Source organism: Salmo salar, chromosome ssa14 (assembly GCF_905237065.1).
Source record: "Salmo salar chromosome ssa14, Ssal_v3.1, whole genome shotgun sequence".
NCBI lineage: Eukaryota > Metazoa > Chordata > Actinopteri > Salmoniformes > Salmonidae > Salmo > Salmo salar.
This window is the reverse complement of record NC_059455.1, coordinates 43,859,468-43,884,229: the sequence shown is the minus strand read 5'-3', so window position 1 is coordinate 43,884,229 and position 24,762 is coordinate 43,859,468. Positions and strand designations below refer to the sequence as shown.

The 24,762-nt window shown below is 44.6% G+C and overlaps 1 protein-coding gene across 3 annotated transcripts in view; it reads left to right on the top strand.

The window, feature by feature from the left end:
• The first annotated feature begins 2,943 nt into the window (after positions 1-2,943).
• Positions 2,944-24,762, top strand: part of LOC106569603 (rho guanine nucleotide exchange factor 18) — a 37,962-nt gene continuing 16,143 nt past the window's right edge. For 2 of the 3 annotated variants that reach the window (XM_014141130.2, XM_014141127.2), the window contains exons 1-7: positions 2,944-3,164; positions 13,810-13,878; positions 14,366-14,503; positions 14,720-14,860; positions 16,574-16,695; positions 16,863-16,973; positions 17,191-17,434. In XM_014141130.2, the coding sequence (XP_013996605.1) occupies positions 14,398-14,503; positions 14,720-14,860; positions 16,574-16,695; positions 16,863-16,973; positions 17,191-17,434 (724 nt within the window). In that variant the 5' untranslated portion in view covers positions 2,944-3,164; positions 13,810-13,878; positions 14,366-14,397. The remainder of the gene's footprint in view (positions 3,165-13,809; positions 13,879-14,365; positions 14,504-14,719; positions 14,861-16,573; positions 16,696-16,862; positions 16,974-17,190; positions 17,435-24,762) is intronic. The other variant, XM_014141128.2, reaches the window with a different exon arrangement.

The window sequence follows — 24,762 nt, the reverse complement described above, 5'->3', positions numbered from 1 at the left end:
CTGGATTTGGAGTCACACTCAAAATTAAAGTGGAAAACCACACTACAGGCTGATCCAACTTTGACGTAATGTCCTTAAAACAAGTCAAAATGAGGCTCAGTGGTGTGTGTGGCCTCCACGTGCCTGTATGACCTCCCTACAACGCCTGGGCATGCTCCTGATGAGGTGGCGGATGGTTTCCTGAGGGATCTCCTCCCAGACCTGGACTAAAGCATCCGCCAACTACTGGACAGTCTGTGGTGCAACGTGGCGTTGGTGGATGGAGCGAGACATGATGTCCCAGATGTGCTCAATTGGATTCAGGTCTGGGGAACGGGCGGGCCAGTCCATAGCATCAATGCCTTCCACTTGCAGGAACTGCTGACACACTCCAGCCACATGAGGTCTAGCATTGTCTTGCATTAGGAGGAACCCAGGGCCAACCGCACCAGCATATGGTCTCACAAGGGGTCTGAGGATCTCATCTCGGTACCTAATGGCAGTCAGGCTACCTCTGGCGAGAACATGGAGGGCTGTGCGGCCCCCCGAAGAAATGCCACCCCACACCATGACTGGACCACCGCCAAACCGGTCATGCTGGAGGATGTTGCAGGCAGCAGAACGTTCTCCACGGCGTCTCCAGACTCTGTCACGTCTGTCACGTGCTCAGTGTGAACCTGCTTTCATCTGTGAAGAGCACAGGGCGCCGGTGGCGAATTTGCCAATCTTGGTGTTCTCTGGCAAATGCCAAACGTCCTGCATGGTGTTGGGCTGTAAGCACAACCCCCACCTGTGGACGTCGTGCCCTCATACCACCCTCATGGAGTCTGTTTCTGACCGTTTGAGCAGACACATGCACATTTGTGGCCTGCTGGAGGTCATTTTGCAGGGCTCTGGCAGTGCTTCTCCTGCTCCTCCTTGCACAAAGGCGGAGGTAGCGGTCCTGCTGCTGGGTTGTTGCCCTCCTACGGCCTCCTCCACGTCTCCTGATGTACTGGCCTGTCTCCTGGTAGCGCCTCCATGCTCTGGACACTACGCTGACAGACACAGCAAACCTTCTTGCCACAGCTGGCATTGATGTGCCATCCTGGATGAGCTGCACTACCTGAGCCACTTGTGTGGGTTGTAGACTCCGTCTCATGCTACCACTAGAGTGAAAGCACCGCCAGCATTCAAAAGTGACCAAAACATCAGCCGGGAAGCATAGGAACTGAGAAGTGGTCTGTGGTCCCCACCTGCAGAACCACTCCTTTATTGGGGGTGTCTTGCTAATTGCCTATAATTTCCACCTGTTGTCTATTCCATTTGCACAACAGCATGTGAAATGTATTGTCAATCAGTGTTGCTTCCTAAGTGGACAGTTTGATTTAACAGAAGTGTGATTGACATGGAGTTACATTGTGTTGTTTAAGTGTTCCCTTTATTTTTTTGAGCAGTGTATAAAATATACTGCTCAAACAAAGACAGGCCAGTACATCAGGAGACGTGGAGGAGGCCGTAGGAGGGCAACAACCCAGCAGCAGGACCGCTACCTCCGCCTTTGTGCAAGGAGGAGCAGGAGGAGCACTGCCAGAGCCCTGCAAAATGACCTCCAGCAGGCCACAAATGTGCATGTGTCTGCTCAAACCGTCAGAAACAGACTCCATGAGGGTGGTATGAGGGCCCGACGTCCACAGGTGGGGGTTGTGCTTACAGCCCAACACCGTGCAGGACGTTTGGCATTTGCCAGAGAACACCACGATTGGCAAATTCGCCACTGGCGCCCTGTGCTCTTCACAGATGAAAGCAGGTTCACACTGAGCAAATGTGACAGACGTGACAGAGTCTGGAGACGCCGTGGAGAACGTTCTGCTGCCTGCAACATCCTCCAGCATGACCGATTTGGCGGTGGGTCAGTCATGGTGTGGGGTGGCATTTCTTTGGGGGCCGCACAGCCCTCCATGTGCTCGCCAGAGGTAGCCTGACTGCCATTAGGTACCGAGATGAGATCCTCAGACCCCTTGTGAGACCATATGCTGGTGCGGTTGGCCCTGGATTCCTCCTAATGCAAGACAATGCTAGACCTCATGTGGCTGGAGTGTGTCAGCAGTTCCTGCAAGAGGAAGGCATTGATGCTATGGACTGAATCCAATTGAGCACATCTGGGACATCATGTCTCGCTCCATCCACCAACGCCAACGCCACGTTGCACCACAGACTGTCCAGGAGTTGGCGGATGCTTTAGTCCAGGTCTGGGAGGAGATCCCTCAGGAGACCATCCGCCACCTCATCAGGAGCATGCCCAGGCGTTGTAGGGAGGTCATACAGGCACGTGGAGGTCACACACACTACTGAGCCTAATTTTGACTTGTTTTAAGGACATTACATCAAAGTTGGATCAGCCTGTAGTGTGGTTTTCCACTTTAATTTTGAGTGTGACTCCAAATCCAGACCTCCATGGGTTGATCAATTGGATTTCCATTGATTATTTTTGTGTGATTTTGTTGTCAGCACATTCAACTATGTAAAGAAAAAAGTATTTAATAACATTATTTCATTCATTCAGATCTAGGATGTGTCATTTTAGTGTTCCCTTTATTTTTTGGAGCAGTATATATTACTACATTATTATTTCATAGGTGTGTCCAAACTTTTGACTGGTACTGTGTAAATATATATATATATATATATATAAAATAACAATGCCTATCTACATTAATGTAAAAAAAAAAATCTAAAGCGAAATGGGTGTCTGTAACAGGTCTAGCAGAATTAATTTGTGGAATGTGTTGTGTTCATGAAATTAAACGAACAACGTCTCCCAGAATGCTTAGAGAAGGACTGATACTGGGGCTTATTCATTACGCCGATTGTGTTGCAAAACGTTTCTTAAACGGAAGCAAACGGAACGAAACGGGGAGGGACCTAGCTGAATTTACTCAATAGAAACTCTCGTCTTAGTTGCAAAACTGTTTGGACTAATGATTACACCCCTTGCTCCAACGCTGGACGGGAATTTTCATTGCTTCATTTTTGTTGTTTGATCACTTGTCGCATAGGAAGCGTTACTTTCAACAGTAAAACTTATGTAGCCAATACAATTGTATCACTTTCCACTGGAACTACTTAGCAGAAGATTCAAAGTAAACTTTTACATTTTTTTTTTTACCACCGCTCGCGTTGGGCTCGAGTTGATCGAGAATGGGGTAAGAATTGATCGAGCGGTTTGATGCCGTATTTTTGTCTTTTATCTTTCACAGGGAAAGGACATATTTATTGTTGATTTACTCCGGTCAGGTTACATAGTTTACAGTATGTGAAACTGCCAAATTACATTGTTGTTCGGTTAGCTAGGTGCTACAAAAACGTTATAAAATGTGAAGCATATAATGGCTATAATTGTAACTTTAATTAACTTTCCGAAAATTCCACATGTATTTTGCTAACTGTGATTAAATGCTTTACAGGCATATACGTTGTACAAACAAATGTCAAACTTGAATGCAACAATCAAACTTTACTGCAATTTGAGACTTTATATATGGTTGTCTCTCCAAGACATCAAAGCTTAGATGTAAACATACACCTACCTCTCTACATACTCTACTGAGCATAACACCTGCCGTTTACACTCCTATTTCCTGTTACTAGGTGAAGAGGTTCTACACCTGTTCAGTCACTGCTGCATCCTGCCTCTGTGTTGAATACAGGACAGGACATGACGTTAGAAAGACAGATCATTGTGGATTGTTCCTCTCCTATAATTATTTGTATGCATTTAACCTTTATTTAACTAGGCAAGTCAGTTAAGAACAGATTCTTATTTAAAATGACGGCCTACCCCCGGCCAAACCCGGACGACGCTGGGCCAGTTGTGCCCCGCCCTATGGGACTCCCAATCACGGGCCGGTTGTGATACTGCCTGGATTCGAACCAGGTTCTGTAGTGACGCCTCTAGCACTGAGATGCAGTGCCTTGGACCGCTGCGCCACTCAGGAGCCCCAAGGTCAATGTGTTCTCTCCAAGAACACAGTAACATTCCATATATTCTCTGTTTCCATGGATTATGGCCTGTCCTGTCTCATGATCATTGTGGACCTTGCTAGGAGACCTGACACCTCTCAGATTGTGTGTGTGTGTGTGTGTGTGTGTGTGTGTGTGTGTGTGTGTGTGTGTGTGTGTGTGTGTGTGTGTGTGTGTGTGTGTGTGTGTGTAAAAGAACTCTGGCCAGGCCAGCCATCAGGGAGGCTGTTTTTTGTATTTTCCAGTCTGTCCCTACAGAACCCCTGATGGGAGCAGGTCACATGATTATAATTAGGCCCAGATAGCTGGGCTGGGCCACTCAGATCATTCACCCACATCATTTTTCCCCAGCCTGAGGATTTACACTCTCGCCATGAGGATTCGCTGCCACAGTCCACACACACAGAGAGAGGCCAAGGGGGAGGGAGAGGCCAAGGGGGAGGGAGAGGCCAAGGGAGAGGCCAAGGGGGAGGGAGAGGCCAAGGGAGAGGGAGAGGCCAAGGGAGAGGCCAGGGGAGAGTGGCGCAGCGATCGAAGGCACTGCATCTCTTGTTCTAGAGGTGTCACTACAGACCCTGGTTCGATCCCGGGCTGTATCACAACCGGCCGTGATCGGGAGTCCCCATAGGGGTGGCACACAATTGGCCCAGCGTCATCCGGCGGTAGGCCGTCATTGAAAATAAGAGTTTGTTCTTAACTGACTTGCCTAGTTAAATAAAGGTTAAATAAAATAAATAATACAAAGAGAGAGAGACATGCAGAAATATACTTTGTGTACAATGCAAAACCCCAAACAATGCAGACCAGAATGAGGACTATAGCCACTAGTTATCAACATACAGAAAGAGCTGTTAAATGCCAACACATTCCACCACAAAGCCCTCACCTACAGAGATGTGAACCTACTGAAGTGTCCTCTAAGCCAGCTGGTTCTGGGGCTCTGTTCACAAACAAACCCCACAGAGGCCCAGGATAGAAACACATATGAGACCCAAACAAATTATGAGAAAGAAAAAGATTGAGCAAATTGGAATGCTATCTGGACCTAAACAGAGAGTACACAGTGGCAGAATACCTGACCACTGTGACTGAACCTAAATTAACAAAATCCTTGACTATGTACAGCATTGGAGACTCCTCAGAGGAGGAAGGGGAGGACCATCCTCAGTTAATTTCAGAAAAATTTAACTGTGAACATTACAAATGTTATCCTTTTTAGATAAAACAATATATATATATATATATGTGTATGTATGTATATATATATGTGTATATATATATGTGTATGTATGTATATATATATATATATATATGTGGTATGTATGTATATATATATGTATATATATATATATATGTATGTATGTATATATATATATATATTCACGTCACCAACTAATTGATTAAAACACACTGCAACGAAGGTCTACAGTAGCCTCAACAACACTCTAGGGTAGCACCATGGTGTAGCTGGAGGACAGCTAACTTCTGTCCTCCTCTGAGTACATTGACTTCAATACAAAACCTAGGAGGCTCATGGTTCTCACCCCCTTCCATAGACTTACACAGTAATTCTGACAACTTCCGGAGAATGTCCTCCAGCCTATCAAATCAAATGTATTTATATATAGCCCTTCTTACATCAGCTGATATATCAAAGTGCTGTACAGAAACCCAGCCTAAAACCCCAAACAGCAAGCAATGCAGGTGTAGAAGCACGGTGGCTAGGAAAAACTCCCTAGAAAGGCCAAAACCTAGGAAGAAACCTAGAGAGGAACCAGGCTATGAGGGGTGGCCAGTCCTCTTCTGGCTGTGCCGGGTGGAGATAATAACAGAACATGGCCAAGATGTTCAAATGTTCATAAATGACCAGCATGGTCAAATAATAGTAATCACAGTGAACAGCTGGACTGGGGACAACAAGGAGTCATCATGCCAGGTAGTCCTGAGGCATGGTCCTAGGGCTCAGGTCCTCCGAGAGAGAGAAAGAAAGAAAGAGAAAGAAAGAATTAGAGAGAGCATACTTAAATTTACACAGGACACCGGATAAGACAGGAGAAATACTCCAGATATAACAGACTGACCCTGGCCCCCTGACACATAAACTACTGCAGCATAAATACTGGAGGCTGAGACAGGAGGGGTCAGGAGACACTGTGGCCCCATCCGATGATACCCCCGGACAGGGCCAAACAGGCAGGATATAACCCCACCCACTTTGCCAAAGCACAGCCCCCACACCACTAGAGGGATATCTTCAACCACCAACTTACCATCCTGAGACAAGGCCGAGTATAGCCCACAAAGATCTCCGCCACGGCACAACCCAAGGGGGGGCGCCAACCCAGACAGGAAGACCACGTCAGTGACTCAACCCACTCAAGTGACGCACCCCTCCTAGGGACTGCATGGAAGAGCACCAGTAAGCCAGTGATCTGGCCCCTGTAATAGGGTTAGAGGCAGAGAATCCCAGTGGAGAGAGGGGAACCGGCTAGGCAGAGGCAGCAAGGGCCGTTCGTTGCTCCAGTGCCTTTCTGTTCACCTTCACACTCCTGGGCCAGACTACACTCAATCATAGGACCTACTGAAGAGATGAGTCTTCAATAAAGACTTAAAGGTTGAGACCGAGTCTGCGTCTCTCACATGGGTAGGCAGACCATTCCATAAAAATGGAGCTCTATAGGAGAAAGCCCTGCCTCCAGCTGTTTGCTTAGAAATTCTAGGGACAATTAGGAGGCCTGCGTCTTGTGACCGTAGCGTACGTGTAGGTATGTACGGCAGGACCAAATCGGAAAGATCGCTAGGAGCAAGCCCATGTAATGCTTTGTAGGTTAGCAGTAAAACCTTGAATCAGCCCTTGCCTTAACAGGAAGCCAGTGTAGAGAGGCTAGCACTGGAGTAATATGATCAAATTGTTTGGTTCTAGTCAGGATTCTAGCAGCCGTATTTAGCACTAACTGAAGTTTATTTAGTGCTTTATCTGGGTAGCCAGAAAGTAGAGCATTGCAGTAGTCTAACCTAGAAATAACAAAAGCATGGATACATTTTTCTGCATCAATTTTGGACAGAAAATTTCTGATCTTTGCAATGTTACGCAGATGGGAAAAAGCTGTCCTTGAAACAATCTTGATATGTTCGTCAAAGAGAGATCCAGGGTCCAGAGTAACGCCGAGGTCCTTCACAGTTTTATTTGAGACGACTGTACAACCAACCAGATTAATTGTCAGATTCAACAGAAGATCTCTTTGTTTCTTGGGACCTAGAACAAGCATCTCTGTTTTGTCTTGAGTTTAAAAGAAGGAAGTGGATGGCTGCAAACTTTCTAATGTCTGAAACACAGGCTTCCAGCGAGGGCAATTTTGAGGCTTCATCATGTTTCATTGAAATGTACAGCTGTGTGTCATCCGCATAGCAGAGCTCTTGCAGCATGAACTGACATCTTGTCCACCCAATCGAAGGATCAGAGAATAAATCTGGTACTGAAAGCATACGCTACAGCTAGCTAGCCCTGCAGTGTATAAAATGTGGCGAGTAGTTGACTCAAAGAGAGGGAAAGACCATAATTGAACAGGTTTGAAGCGAGACGGATTTCAGATTTCTTTTCACTTAGCTTGCTAATGCAGCTTGCTAGTTTAGCCTACTCAAACAGAGAGGAATGCTATGTTAACTAGTTGGCTTTGGTTATCCAACACTGGAACTCTTACAAGTCAAGGTAACCTTTTGGTTTTATTAATTTATTGTCACCGGGGCCTGCCGGTGTAACTGATAAACTGCTTGCTGACTGTACACTGTACTGCATGATTGTAGCGGGTTTACTAACGCGTTCTAGTAGCTATGTTGACTTGATGTTAGCTAATATGGTGACAACGAAGTGTGTAGTATTATGATATGAAGCTTTGGCTTGGAAAGCTATTTTCGCCTGGTCACAGACAGCTGATGTGTTATGCACTGAAGTCCACAAACAAAGGGAAAAGGTGAGAGGAGGAGGTTGCGTAGATGTGAGAAGGAATTTTCCAACCATCAATGTGATCGTGCTGTTTGTATGTGGCTGCTATGAAAGTGAACTGTGTTTGCGTGTGACCAGGGGTGTATTCATTCCGCCGATTCTATTGAAAAACGTTTCTTATACGGAAGCAAATGGAACTAAATTCTAGAACAGAATTTTTGCAATAGAAACTCTCGTTTGCAACTGTTGGACTAATGATTACACCCTACATCAGCTAGATGAAGGCGAGTTTGTGCAAGGCGGTACTGAATGTGTCACTGTCTGTCAACTTTATTGCAAAACAATTATCTCGACCTGTGCACCTGCGCTGTAAACTTTCATTCATACTGTAGGCTAGGTTGTAGCAACCTCATAATGGGCACGGAAAATTTGAGTATCATGTCATAGCCTAAACATCTCGATGTTACATTGAGCTGGTTGAATGGAATATGAATGACAGTCATCCAATATGCTGTAATAGAAATCGTCCTCTCTCATTTTAAATGGCACCGACCGCCACTGATGTACAGACTTAGCGAGCATAGCCTTGCTATTGAGGGAGGCCGTCATAGGCAGACCTGGCTCTCAAGAGAAGACAGGCTATGTGTAAACTGCCCACAAAATGAGGTGGAAACTGAGCTGCACTTCCTAACCTCCTGCCAAATGTATGACCACATTAGAGAGACATGTTTCCCACAGATTACACAGACCCACAAAGAATTTGAAAACAAATCAAGCATTGATTAACTTCCGTATCTGTTTGGTGAAATACAGCAGTGTGCCATCACAGCAGCATTTATGGCCCGTTGCCAGAAAAGGGCAACCAGTGGAACACAAACAACATTGTTTATTTGTTTCCCATTTCATACTTCAACTATTTGCACATTGTTACAACACTGTACATAACCAATAACATTTGAAATGTCTATATTCTTAAAAAACTTTTGTGAGTGTAATGTTTACTGATTGTTTATTTCCCTTTTGTTTATTGTCTATTCCGTTTGCTTTGGCAATGTAAACATATGTTTCCCATGCCAATAAATCCCTTTGAATTGGAATTGAATTGAGTGCTAGAGAGAGACAGTGAGAGAGTGAGATGGAAACAGTGAGAGATCGAGATGGAGAGAGAGAGCGAGATGGAGACAGTGAGAGAGAGAACGACATGGAGACAGTGAGCGAGATGGAGACAGTGAGAGATGGAGAGAGCGAGATGGAGACAGTGAGAGATGGAGACAGTGAGAGAGCGAGAGAGATGGAGCCAGCGAGAGAGATGGAGCCAGCGAGAGAGATGGAGCCAGCGAGAGAGATGGAGCCAGCGAGAGAGATGGAGCCAGCGAGAGAGATGGAGACAGCGAGAGAGATGGAGACAGTGTGTGTGAGAGAGAGATGGAGACAGTGTGTGTGAGAGAGAGATGGAGACAGTGTGAGAGAGAGAGATGGCGAGAGAGAGAGATGGAGACAGTGAGAGAGAGAGAGATTGAGAGATGGAGACGGTGTGATAGAGAGAGAGATGGAGACAGTAAGAGAGCGAGATGGAGACGAGAGAGAGAGAGAGATGGAGACGAGAGAGAGAGAGAGATGGAGACAGTGAGAGAGAGAGCGAGCGAGATGGAGACAGTGAGCGAGATGGAGACAGTGAGCGAGATGGAGACAGTGAGAGATGGAGACAGTGAGAGAGCGAGAGAGATGGAGCCAGTGAGAGAGTGAGAGAGATGGAGCCAGTGAGAGAGAGATGAAGACATAGTGTGAGATGGAGACAGAGAGATGGAGACATTGAGAGAGAGAGAGAGAGAGAGAGAGAGAGAGATGGAGACAGTGAGAGAGAGATGAAGACATAGTGAGAGAGAGAGAGAGAGAGAGTGTGAGAGAGAACAATAGAAAGAAAGAGAAGGGAGAAGGAGAGATACTGTAGCTAGCTCCTGTTAATCAGTAAACAGTGTGTCAAGGCCCCTGCCATGTGGGCATGAAGGGAGCATTTTCAACATTTACTAACTAATTGCAGTGTGCTGACTGTTATTTATCAAAGGCAGTCAGTATTGTAGGTGAGGGTAAACACACAAACGCTGTTTACGCACTATTTTATTTTGTGTGAATGTTAAAATGCTTTTAGAGGCTTTCGTCAATTCTTCTGGACCAGGCCAACACATTGTGTATTTGCTGATGGTGTTAAATCAGCCTTTCTGGACATAACGAAGGGTGTCCCACAGGTATTGATTGTTGGCCCGGTTCTTTTCACTATTTACATTAACAATATTGGTCTATCTGTAAAAAAAACAAACACAACTTTCACCTGTGTGCACATGACACTGTGCTGCATGTTATTGCCCCCCAGCTGACCAGGCTCTATCAGAGCTTCAATCTGCCTTTATTGCCCAGCAGAAAGCATTTGTTGAACTGAAATTGGTACTTACTGCAGGTAAAAAGCAAATATATGTTGTTTTTCAAATCAAGTAAAAATGTATCTGATGATTTATGCATACGTACTTTGGATGGTGTCCTCGTTGACCGTGTTCCACTTTATAAATATCTGGACTGATGAAATGAAGAACTTAAAGTAGTCTTCTTCAATAGGAACAGCTCCTGTCTTTCATTAAATAGCAGAAAACAAATCCTTCAGTCGACATTCACACCGGTTATTTAGACTATGGTGATGTCATCTATATGAATGCAGCTGGCACCGTATTGAAGCCATTGGATGCAGTTCATCATAGCGCATTGCGCTTTATTACGGGCGATAGGTTCAGTATACATCATTGCGTGTTGTATCAGAAAGTAGGCTAGCCCTCTCAGAAGTCTCGTAGATTGATGCGTTGCGCTCGTCTTGCATAAACTTCTGCCCTACCTCACTTCATTGTTAACCATCAGACGTATAAGTTACCAGACCCGGAGTCAGGGATGGCTAACCGTAGAGATCACCTAGTTAGGTCAATCTAATCAGTGTATTCTAATAGTACAGCCTTATGCATTCCGGAGTCATCTTTGTCTGCCTCGGGTGCAGAATCTATCTCAGATTCGGAATCTGAGTCACTGTAATTCATCTCTGAAAGTGGGCTCTGGTCCGCAGCGGGAAGTTCCCTCCCTACCGTATCTGGAAGTTGCCCGGGTGAAAGTGGGCTCTGTTCGGCGCTTTTAGTTGTTTTGCGCTTCTCATGTAAAATTATCTCCAAAACTCCTTAAAGGTGGATGTTAGAGGACATTTTACTGAAGAATGTTTCATGCGATTTGTTTTGTTTTCATGTTTAGTGTAATTGATGTTGTATTGATGTTCGTGCAGGGCTAGTCTGTACAAAAAAGGCCTTGGTGTCAGCATGAGTCAGTAAAGATTAAATGAACAAAAAGGCCTTGGTGTCAGCATGAGTCAGTAAAGGTTAAATGAACAAAAAGGCCTTGGTGTCAGCATGAGTCCCTGCTTTAAGTAAAGGTTAAATGAACAAAAAGGCCTTGGTGTCAGCATGAGTCAGTAAAGGTTAAATTAACAAAAAGGCCTTGGTGTCAGCATGAGTCCCTGCTTTAAGTAAAGGTTAAATTAACAAAAAGGCCTTGGTGTCAGCATGAGTCAGTAAAGGTTAAATTAACAAAAAGGCCTTGGTGTCAGCATGAGTCAGTAAAGGTTAAATGAACAAAAAGGCCTTGGTGTCAGCATGAGTCAGTAAAGATTAATTGAACAAAAAGGCCTTGGTGTCACTATCTCTAGAAGAATGCAGGGCACATTAGTCACTGCGAACAGTGATCAGTGTTTATCCACTTGTTTCTACCACTACTTCACTGCAGGCTCTGGCATGACAGGTTGATAATAAAATATACTGGTGGGGACTGACTTAGTAGAATAAAAAACATGAGCTGCCACACACCGCTGGGATACTTGGCTGACTTGCTCGTCTAGTTCTCGTTCTGACTAACACAAATGGGGCTAACCTGTATTTCATGCCCCACACCTTCTCCCAGTCCTCCCCTCCTACCTTGTGCACTACATATAGGGAATAGGGCCTGGGAGAGGGGAGGAACAGGGAGGAGAGGACTGGGAGAAGGTGTGGAGCATGAAATACAGGTCTGGCAGAGCACGGTGTTGTGTCTTGGCCTCGCAGTCTTAGTGATCTGTCTGGCAGAGCACAGTGTTATTTCTTAGCCTCGCAGCCTTAGTGATCTGTCTGGCAGAGCACGGTGTTGTGTCTTGGCCTCACAGCCTTAGTGATCTGTCTGGCAGAGCACGGTGTTGTGTCTTAGCCTCGCAGCCTTAGTGATCTGTCTGGCAGAGCACAGTGTTGTTTCTTAGCCTCGCAGCCTTAGTGATCTGTCTGGCAGAGCACGGTGTTGTGTCTTAGCCTCGCAGCCTTAGTGATCTGTCTGGCAGAGCAGTGTTGTTTCTTAGCCTCGCAGCCTTAGTGATCTGTCTGGCAGAGCAGTGTTGTTTCTTAGCCTCGCAGCCTTAGTGATCTGTCTGGCAGAGCACAGTGTTGTTTCTTAGCCTCGCAGCCTTAGTGATCTGTCTGGCAGAGCACAGTGTTGTTTCTTAGCCTCGCAGCCTTAGTGATCTGTCTGGCAGAGCAGTGTTGTTTCTTAGCCCCGCAGCCTTAGTGATCTGTCTGGCAGAGCACAGTGTTGTTTTACGTTAATGGTTCGCTGCACAGATAGCACAGCGGTAATCAATCTGCTATTTACAAGGCTAATTGTTTCTTGATGTGCTGTACTGCAGGACGTATCTGTGTCTGTCTGGGTACTTAACAGGTGAGACAGAGGTTATAGGGACTCTGTCTTTATTACCCAGCTGTGTATTACACACACACACACACACACACACACACACACACACACACACACACACACACACACACACACACACACGCAAGTGAGTTACTGTTCTCTAGAGTACTGTAGAGCACACTAGAGTAAAGTACAGTATACTGTACTGAACATATCTAATTTACTGTAGTCGACTGAACTCGACTGTACTGTACTGAACTCTACTGTGCTGTGATGTCCTATCTTGTGAAACATAGACGTCTATGATTGGTCCAGGTCTGGTCTGGTCCTGACCAACTAAATGGGGTCTTGTTTGGGGGCCGAGTTCATTAGAAAAATAGCCAGTGTGTAGAATAATACCCAAATAGGCACAAAAAAAGGATATTGCATATTTCTACCTTTGTGTAACTTTTCAGGAAACATCAACATGAAGAGAATAATATTAATATCCATCATTATGCATTTTTGTGTAGTACAGATCATGGACCCATGATGTAATTCTGTCACTGGATGTTCATCCACTTCATCTACTGTAGTTCAATAACCAAAAATAGATTTGTTCAAAGTCAAGGTGTCATGTCATAGCTGACAGCCAGTTCTTTCTGCAAATTTCTTTACATCTTAATTCACAGCTGATATTTAAGTTTTTGGGGGGAAAACGCAAAAAAAAAGCACCTCAATAGGATCTTTCTAATGTCATTTAACATGTGACATAACACTTTCTCCACTTATTTTATGTATGACATTTGTTTATGAAACATCTATTTAAGCCTTTAAAAAGTGTTTATGAAGGCTTCATTAAGTTTATTTCATTTCATGTAATTTAGTTGACAGGGACAGTGCACAATATCCAAAGTTAGTAGATGTAGTTTTCCTATGTCCTGCTATGTCTTGTGCGAATGCTCTCTCTCTTTCTTTCTCTCTCCTGTCATGTCTCTCTCTCTCCTGTCATGTGTCTCGTCTGTAAGCCTCTCGTGCTGTCAGTCTGTCAAACCAGTTTTTTCTTATTTACCTTTTTACTTTTCACGCCACTGCCTTTCTTTCTGTTCTGTGACATAAAACCGTCTGTCAGGATTCAACACCATCTGATCCTCTCTTCCTGTCAGGGTTTTTTTTTTAAGCAGGCTTTTGATCGTTCCAACAAATCAACAGTAGAAACAAGTTTCACACGCAAGGTGAGTTGATCTCTCTGTATCCTGATGAACTGCCCTTCTGAATATTCTGTTAATGTAAATATGTCTAAACATGTCATTTACAGCAGGCCACAAAAAATTAAACTGTGTCTTTACATGAAACCAGACTGCCAAGACAGTGGAATTGTGACCTGGCCATGTTTCTACTCCATAGCTTTACAAGTTAGCATTTAAATAATCTCTCTTTCTTTTTTTTTTCTTTCGCTCTCTTTCTGTATTTTCTCTTTCTGTCTTTCTTTCTCTTTTTTCTTTTTTCTCTTTCTCTTTCTTTCTTTCGCTCTCTTCTTTCTTTCTTTCTTTCTTTCTTTCTTTCTTTCTTTCTTTCTTTCTTTCTTTCTTTCTTTCTTTCTTTCTTTCTTTCTTTCTTTCTTTCTTTCTTTCTTTCTTTCTTTCTTTCTTTCTTTCTTTCTTTTCTTTTCTTTTCTTTCTGTGTTTCCGCCACCCATGAACTCCACTGCTAACACCTTAGTCCCATCACGACCTTTAACCTCCAGATAACACATGGATGACCTGGATGCTGTCAGAGGACTCTCTCCCTGGCCTGCTCCTCCTCCTGAGGACTCGGTGTCCCTCTCCACGTCCTCCACAGACACCATCAACTTAGAAGGTACGTCACCTGGTTGCTTGCTGTAATAATAGGGGAATCTGAGCTAGAGCTTAGGCATTACTTTGGAGAGCTAATGCAAGTCTCCAGGTCTCAAATCAAGTGGTTGTGGTTCACCAAACCACCTTCATTCCAATATGGCCGTCGCCCATTTCATTGTTGATGCCCAACAGATGACCAAGTGTTATTAAGGCTGTGTGTGTTATTGGGTGTGTATAGATGGCCACTACTCTGCCCTGCGAGCGGAGCTGGAGGCTGATGCTCAGGACCTGGAGGGAGAGTCCTGGAGTGTTGCTGTGGACCAGCAGTACATAAACAGCCTCCACCAAGACGCTGTAAAGAGGCAAGATGTCATCTACGGTAAGAACATAGCTCAATAGTAAGAACATACAGTACTGGAGCTGGATAGCAGGGTGGATGATGTTATCTGCAAAAGGCCTGTGTGGAGGGTGATGATACTGAGGATAATGACTACTACAATTATGCTGATAATGGGCGCCTTCGACATTGTAGCCAACTTAAAAGACGAGTTGAGACTGACTGATCTACAAATCATCTTGCATCACAGGTAACTACTCAATAATATTTCTAGATCAGTCAGTCAGTCAGTCCCAAGATGCATCACAGCTTTGATGTTTACATACACTAAGTTGACTGTGCCTTTAAACAGCTTGGAAAATTCCAGAAAATTATGTCATGGCTTTAGAAGCTTCTGATAGGCTAATTGACATCATTTGAGTCAATTGGAGGTGTCCCCTGTGGATGTATTTCAAGGCCTACCTTCAAACTCAGTGCTTCTTTGCTTGACATCATGGGAAAATAAAAGTAAATCAACCAAGACCTCAGAAAAATAATTATAGACCTCCACAAGTCTGGTTCATCCTTGGGAGCAATTTCCAAACGCCTGAAGGTACCACGTTCATCTGTACAAACAATAGTACGCAAGTATAAACACCATGGGACCACGCAGCCGTCATATCACACAGGAAGGAGACGCGTTCTGTCTCCTAGAGATGAATGTACTTTGGTGCGAAAAGTGAAAATCAATCCCGGAACAACAGCAAAGGACCTTGTGAAGATGCTGGAGGAAACAGGTACAAAAGTATCTATATCCACAGTAAAACGAGTCCTATATCGGCATAACCTGAAAGGCTACTCAGCAAGGAAGAAGTCACTGCTACCAAAACCGCCAACAAAAATGGCAAACTACAGTTTACAACTGCACATGGGGAGAAAGATTGTACTTTTTGGAGAAATGTCCTCTGGTCTGATGAAATAAATATAGAACTGTTTGGCCATAATGACCATCGTTATGTTTGGAGGAAAAGGGGGAGGCTTGCAAGCCGAAGAACACCATCCCAACCGTGAATCACGGGAGTGGCAGCATCATGTTGTGGGGGTGATTTGCTGCAGGAGGGACTGGTGCACTTCACAAAAGGAAGGGAAATTATGAGGAAGGAAAATGATGTGGATATATTAAAGCGACTTCTCAAGACATCAGTCAGGAAGTTAAAGCTTGGCCGCAAGCATACTTCAAAAGTTGTGGCAAAATGGCTTAAGGACAACAAAGTCAAGGTATTGGAGTGGCCATCACAAAGCCCTGACCTCAATCCCATAGAAAATTTGTGGGCAGAACTGAAAAAGCGTGTGCAAGCATGGAGGCCTACAAACCTGACTCAGTTACACCAACTCTGTCAGGAGGAATGGTCCAAAATTCACTCAACTTATTTTGGGAAGCTTTTGGAAGGCTACCCGAAATGTTTGACCCAAGTTAAACAATTTAAAGGCAATGCTACCAAATACTAATTGAGTGTATGTACATTTCTGACCCAGTGGGTATGTGATGAAAGAAATAAAAGCTCAAATAAATCATTCTCTCAACTGTTATTCTGACATTTCACATTCTTAAAATAAACTGGTGATCCTAACTGACCTAAGACAGGGAATTTTTACCACAATTAAATGTCAGGAATTGTGAAAAACTGAGTTTATATGTATTTGGCTAAGGTCTATGTAAACTTCTGACTTCAACTGTATAACAGTAGTGATAATGTAAATATACTGCCCCCTCAGAGTTGATCCAGACTGAGGTGCATCATGTGCGGACCCTGAAGCTGTTGCTGAGTGTTTACCAGTATGAGCTGAGACACAGCCTACATATGGAGGATAGTAGGCTTGAGAGGATGTTCCCTCAGGTATCTCCATTTCTGACTCCTAAGGAGTTGAAAAGTAGTTTCAATAAACCACACGGGAGTATAGTTCAGTGTGTGGACTGTAATCTCTGTTTCCTTTAATCACATATATTTTATCTCCTGCTTAAAACCAATAGATGTGTGTAATCGTTCCTTTATTTTTACATCAGATCGACAGCCTGCTGCACATCCACAAACACTTCCTGTGGTGTCTCAGGGACGGCCGGGACAGACACAACCACCACACTGTCACACAGCTGGGAGATATACTCATCAACCAGGTAGCTTGTGCGTGTGTGTGTTGAGCTAGCTAACCCCTCAGGAGGACTGTGTTATGACAGGGCTGTGGTGTGGCACTGTCCTCACCAGCATGAATGGTTCCTTTGAGAAAACATTCTAAGGAAATCATGACTCTCTATACTTTCCCTTTGTCATTCCTGATAAACATGTTGTTTACCTCATCAGAATGTTGTTTACCTGATGATTGTTGTTTTGTAGTTTTCAGGTGAGATGGGGGAGAGGATGAAGGAGAGTTACGGCGTGTTCTGTAGTCACCACACTGACGCTGTCAGTCTCTACAAGGAACAGCTACAGAACAACAGAAAGTTCCAGAACTTGATCATGAAAATCGGTCGGTTGTCCGTCGTTCGGAGGTTAGGAGTACCAGAATGCATCCTGTTGGTGACTCAGCGGATCACAAAGTACCCCGTCCTGGTGGAACGCATTCTACTGAACACTGAAGGTAACTAACTCAACAAGCATTGTACTACTGAAATCATACAGTTAGACTGTATCACTGAAGGTAACTAGGTGCACTTGATTAACTTGACTGGCATGCCAGGTAGTTAGAATCTGTTTGGCATTTGACCCAGAGTCTGCAGTGTGACTAGATTGATGGATTTATTTGACAGTTTAAAAATACAATTCCAGTCAAGTGGATACATTGCATTTAAAGATATCACGATATCAATATCAAATAATTTCTGGGTAACAATGAAGTACCTTAGTGTAATAGTTTTTATTTGTTTTCTTGTTTTTTGTTGGGGGATGGAGCCAACATGTCTCCATACAACTTCCCATCCCATTCCCCCACTCAGCCAACATGTCTCCATCCATCCAACCTCCCATCCCCCAACCCAGCCAACATGTCTCCATCCATCCAACCTCCCATCCCATTCTCCCACCTAGCCAACATGTCTCCGTCCAACCTCCCATCCCCCAACTCAGCCAACATGTCTCCATCCATCCAACCTCCCATCCCATTCTCCAACCCAGCCAACATGTCTCCATCCATCCATCCAACCTCCCATCCCAATCCACCACCCAGCCAACATGTCTCCATCCATCCATCCAACCTCCCATTCCCCCACCCAGCCAGCATGTCTCCATCCATCCAACCTCCCATCCCATTCCCCCACCCAGCCAGCATGTCTCCATCCATCCAACCTCCCATCCCATTCCCCCACCCAGCCAACATGTCTCCATCCATCCATCCATCCAACCTCCCATCCCATTCCCCAACCCAGCCAACATGTCTCCATCCAACCTCCCATCCCATTCCCCCACCCAGCCAGCATGTCTCCATCCATCCAACCTCCCATCCCATTCTCCCACCCAGCCAACATGTCTCCATCCATCCCATTCCCCCACCCAGCCAACATGTCTCCATCCATCCAACCTCCCATCCCATTCCCCCACCCAGCCAACATGTCTCCATCCATCCCATTCCCCCACCCAGCCAACATGTCTCCATCCATCCAACCTCCCATCCCATTCCCCCACCCAGCCAGCATGTCTCCATCCATCCAACCTCCCATCCCATTCCCCCACCCAGCCAACATGTCTCCATCCATCCCATTCCCCCACCCAGCCAACATGTCTCCATCCATCCCATTCCCCCACCCAGCCAACATGTCTCCATCCATCCCATTCCCCCACCCAGCCAACATGTCTCCATCCATCCCATTCCCCCACCCAGCCAACATGTCTCCATCCATCCACATTCCCCCACCTAGCCAACATGTCTCCATCCATCCCATTCCCCCACCCAGCCAACATGTCTCCATCCATCCCATTCCCCCACCCAGCCAACATGTCTCCATCCATCCCATTCCCCCACCCAGCCAGCATGTCTCCATCCATCCAACCTCCCATTCCCCCACCCAGCCAGCATGTCTCCATCCATCCAACCTCCCATCCCATTCCCCCACCCAGCCAACATGTCTCCATCCATCCCATTCCCCCACCCAGCCAACATGTCTCCATCCATCCCATTCCCCCACCCAGCCAGCATGTCTCCATCCATCCCATTCCCCCACCTAGCCAACATGTCTCCATCCATCCCATTCCCCCACCCAGCCAACATGTCTCCATCCATCCCATTCCCCCACCCAGCCAACATGTCTCCATCCATCCCATTCCCCCACCCAGCCAACATGTCTCCATCCATCCCATTCCCCCACCCAGCCAGCATGTCTCCATCCATCCCATTCCCCCACCTAGCCAACATGTCTCCATCCATCCCATTCCCCCACCCAGCCAACATGTCTCCATCCATCCCATTCCCCCACCCAGCCAACATGTCTCCATCCATCCCATTCCCCCCACCCAGCCAACATGTCTCCATCCATCCCATTCCCCCACCTAGCCAACATGTCTCCATCCATCCCATTCCCCCACCCAGCCAGCATGTCTCCATCCATCCAACCTCCCATCCCATTCCCCCACCCAGCCAACATGTCTCCATCCATCCCATTCCCCCACCCAGCCAACATGTCTCCATCCATCCCATTCCCCCACCCAGCCAGCATGTCTCCATCCATCCATCCAACCTCCCATCCCATTCCCCCACCCAGCCAACATGTCTCCATCCATCCCATTCCCCCACCCAGCCAACATGTCTCCATCCATCCCATTCCCCCACCTAGCCAACATGTCTCCATCCATCCCATTCCCCCACCCAGCCAGCATGTCTCCATCCATCCAACCTCCCATCCCATTCCCCCACCCAGCCAACATGTCTCCATCCATCCCATTCCCCCACCCAGCCAACATGTCTCCATCCATCCCATTCCCCCACCCAGCCAACATGTCTCCATCCATCCAAACTCCCATCCCATTCCCCCACCCAGCCAACATGTCTCCATCCATCCCATTCCCCCACCCAGCCAACATGTCTCCATCCATCCCATTCCCCCACCCAGCCAACATGTCTCCATCCATCCAAACTCCCCATCCCATTCCCCCCACCCAGCCAGCATGTCTCCATCCATCCAAACTCCCATCCCATTCCCCCACCCAGCCAACATGTCTCCATCCATCCCATTCCCCCACCCAGCCAACATGTCTCCATCCATCCCATTCCCCCACCCAGCCAGCATGTCTCCATCCATCCAAACTCCCATCCCATTCCCCCACCCAGCCAACATGTCTCCATCCAACCTCTTTTTTTGTGGCAGTACTGCCTGCCAGCAGTAATCGTCTCTGATTGATTGAGAGATTAAAGCGGCTATCATCATTAAGTAACATAATAGATTACATTAAGTAACATAATAGCATTGAATATTTATATTAATGCATTTCGATATGATTATTTTTTACTTTGCCCCAGAAGTATTAAACCGCAGGGCACTCCCACTTCATATGAAGGAGTGTGCCTGCCTGATTTAGGGAACACAGTGAACAGTTGGGAACAATTTCATTGTAAAACTTCTCCTTGGTGTTAAATACAGTCTGTGAACAAACTTAAACTGTATAAATTGATGGTTCGGATTACGGGATGCCAAGGTGATATTTTTCCATATTCTGTTCCAGTTAAAGGGTTGTTCAGATTAAATTAGATCTGTTGACCGTACTTTTTGAATGGCTTGCTCAGAATATGAGCTTTCCAAAAGTGTTATAATATATATATATATATTATTATACACCTTTCGGGAGCCCAGATAATGTACTTTTAAATCCCATCATTGGATGGTTCGGTAGTTGGGTTTCCCAAGGGACTCCATAGCCGGCATAGCTGACCTAAATTGTAAATATAGAAAAAAGGACTTACATACACATTATCAGGCATCTTTCAAATCTTGGGATGTTCTCAAATCATTACTGTCCATGATATCGGCAAGGGTACAGATTCCATATTTAGATCATTGTGGGGATGCAAAAGGTCTCCCTCCACATGGCAAGGCATTATTGTGTAATATTGGAGTATGGTTATGCCGTTTTGATTCCTCGTTACACAGTTTTGAAATGTTGCGCCAAATAAAAATTGTGTGAGCAGTAATAGGACCAAAGTGTAGTTTACATTGTTTGAGAGATATATCAGTGAAGACCACCTCTTCCTGGTCAATAGGAGACACCATATTACATTAAGGCATATATCAGTGGGGACCACCTCTTCCTGGTCAATAGGAGACACCATATTACATTAAGGCATATATCAGTGGGGACCACCTCTTCCTGGTCAATAGGAGACACCATATTACATTAAGGCATATATCAGTGGGGACCACCTCTTCCAGGGCAATAGGAGACACCATATTTCTCTCTATACTCAGCCAGGGGCAGATGAATCATGTCTAAACCAATTTAGGATGGGGCAAAGTGCTAGTGCTTGGAAATACAATTTAAAGTTTGGTACGGAAAGTCCTCTTATGTCTTTCCCCCTTTGTAAGTTTGTTAGTTTGATCCAAGATCATTTACCTTGCCACATTCATTTTGAAACCGCACAATTAACTTTATCCCATAGCCAGAAGGAGGAGACATGGGAGGCATTGAACTACAGAAATTCAGCCGTTGCAATATATTCATTTTGACAATAGATATTCTGCCAATCAAGCAACTGAGATATTACATCTGATGAGGTCGGATTGAATTGATTTGAGCCTTCTGTTAAAGTTTCTGGTTTTATCTAAGGAATGTTAGCAGTTGATGTTATAATTTAGTAACACAGACCCCAAAGCAAATCAGGGGGAGGTAAATAGGTTTATTCAAAGAGGATAAATTATGGATGTTATGCTGAGAGGTAGATGATCGTTCCTTCCCTGTCCTCAGTGATTCTCTCCTGTGATTCTCTCCACAGAACAAAGAGACAGTATGTACTTTATAACCCAGCCGTAGCCTGTGGTTGACAATTTAGAATTCCTTGCAATAAAACTGGGACAATGGCCAAATAACAAGTATCCTATTTCAGGCTTGATGCCTAGACAAATTCCTCCCATGTCTCTGAACCATTGCTCATTAATCCCCTATTACAGAAAAAAAACACTATTTCCATTGATTGTTAGTAATCTGTTGACTTTGTCCTCTTAACCTTTAGTACTGTATTGACCTCTTGTCCTCGATCTCTGCGTTGTGTATTTATCTTCAAAATATTCTTATACTCCCCCCTAGATCATTTAAAAAATAAATATACTTAAAATGTCTTTTTAGAAAACAATAAAAAACATGAAAAAATTTAAAGTATAAAAAAACATTAGCAGTATGCATAAAATCATTCACATTAAACACCTTGCATTTCTATAAAACACAAAGGGCATATTGTTCTTGCTGTTACAATAAGAAATAGATTTCCAAAAAAGTTATAGAAAACAAGTATTAACAGGTGTAAGGATGATGTATCTTACAATTCCTACCACATCCTGTATTAGGAGGAAACTCACACAAAAAAATATTGTCTACAAGACAATAATATTCAATCATCCCATTGGCAAGGTAATCATTCACCAAGTCCTTTTATTCCACACTGGTATCAGTCCCACATTAGAAATTATGTTCTGACAGTCCTGGTTTCAAGAGAAATTGATATTTCACATAGATTTCCCCTAAGTAAGCATGTCCCAATTTTCAGGAAAACATTGGACATTTCACCTAGATATCCCTAATATGACGACTGCGATGTACAACATGGAAGCTTATCAGGTTCTGATCGTCTTACTATGCTTCTTCACTCGAGATTGCTAATCAATCAGTTCATTATTCTCCATGCTCCACTTTGTCATCAAATGGACAACCTTGCAATGAGTGACATGTATCCATTGTGATTTTCCCTGGACTTTTACTGCTGACCTTGTTATGAGCAAAACTTGATAGAGGACCTTCCCATTTTGGCCCTAATGTCTCTATTACATATTTGTTTACCATCACCCACTGTCCTGGTATTACGTCATGTCCCCCCTTGGTAGTTATTCCCCACACCTCTTTTACTTCCCCTACTGTTTTAGAGAGTTGTATGCAATAGTTAAGCATTGTGTCACTCATAAAGTGAACGTCTGCTTTGTGACATGGGTTGACCTGTGACGACCTCGAATGGACTCAACCATGTGGTTTTGTTATGTGTTGCCCGTATACTGCATAATACCATAGGCAATGCATCTGGCCATGCTCTCCTTTCTTGATGTGTCTTTGACAGTCTCACTTTCAAAACTCGATTTGTGTGTTCTACCTGTCCACTCGATTAAGGATGATAGACTGGCAACTACACTGCCCTTATGTTCAGAAGACGAGCTACGGCCTTACACACCTTTCCTGTGTAATGAGTGCCTTGGTCAGAATCTAATTGTTCCGCAAATCCCCATCTGGGAATGATTTCTCGAATCAGAATTTTAGCTGTGTGTTGTACAGTTCCTTTCTTAGTAGGTTAGGCTTCAACCCATCGTGAGAAACGATCAACAACGACCAGCACATCTTCATGTCCTTTACATTTGGGCAGCGTGATGTAATCAAGCTGTAGATGTCTGAAGGGTCCTGGTGGGGCAGGTGCTCATCGTGTCTGTACTTTCACTCGTCCCTTGGTGTTGTTTTCCAGTCAAATGTTGTAATTCGCCACAACAGCCTCAGCCTCTTTCTGCACACCAGGATTCCAACATTTGCCCACAAAACAATAAAGTATCTTGTCCACACCAATGTGTCCCAAAGAGTGGATCTGTGTTGCCAAGCAGGGTAAGAGTGCATTTGGAGCTACACATCTCAGGTTGTATTTCCACACACCTTCTTGGTTGAGTTTGCATCCTGCAGCCATCCATTCCCACACTTTTGGTGCACTGCTTTGCATATCTCTAATGTGTTGCAATGTATCCAAGGTGTATCTCCTAATCAGTTTAGGTGACAGAGGTGTTCTCTTGGCAGCCGCCTTGGCTGCTGTGTCAGGCAGATCATTACCTTTACTCTCGCCTGTAAAGATTGTTCAATGTGCTTTCATTTTCAAAATCGCAACTTGTCCAGGTAACTGGAGAGCATTCAGTAGAGCCATCACCTCTGGTCCATTCTTCACAGGAGTTCCCAGTGATGTCGTGAATCCTCTGTTTTTCCATATTTTTCCAAAATCATGGGTAATTGACCTCTCGTCCTCTGTCTCTGCATTGTGTATTTATCTTCGAAATATTCTTATAGGAAGGAAATATATCTACTCCCAAGTTTTTAAAATGGGAAACGATTGGGATTCCATAAGTAGAGATGGAGTCCTCCATCAGGGTCTTGAGTGGCACTAGGGCTGATTTGGTTAGATTCATTTAGAACTTGAGATAAAGCAGAATTTACCTATGATCTTTTTAAAGCGAAATTAGTGCTGTATTCACATCTCTCCCGAAATTAACCTTTGTGAATGGCTGTGTTCATAATTTCAAGCTATAGTGGACCTAATTGAATCCAACATTTTTAATAGACTTCAGGAGGAATACTAACCCATCCAGGTGATATGCCTTTATTCATGCTATCCAATGGCCTTTTGAGTTCATTGAGAGAAATTTGGGCTCCAAGCGAGGTGTCTTCTTCTGTTGAGAGAAGACAAGTTCTTTATTATTTTAGAAAGTCTGGCTTAGTGTGGATTTACAATCAGAGGTGAACAGTTCTTTATAGAAGCTAGAGAAACTTTGATTAATTTGGGGTTTGTTAGTAATTCCTCTGTTTCAGATTCAATAGTTGCTATATCAGCTAATTGATCATTACTGCTTAAGGCCAGTAAACGACTAGGACAATTACCATGGAATTAATGGTTGGGTCTAACTCATTGATGGCAAATTCTGTTCTCTGTTTTCTCAATAAATGTAAGTTCTGTCTTGACTTTGGAAAGAGTAA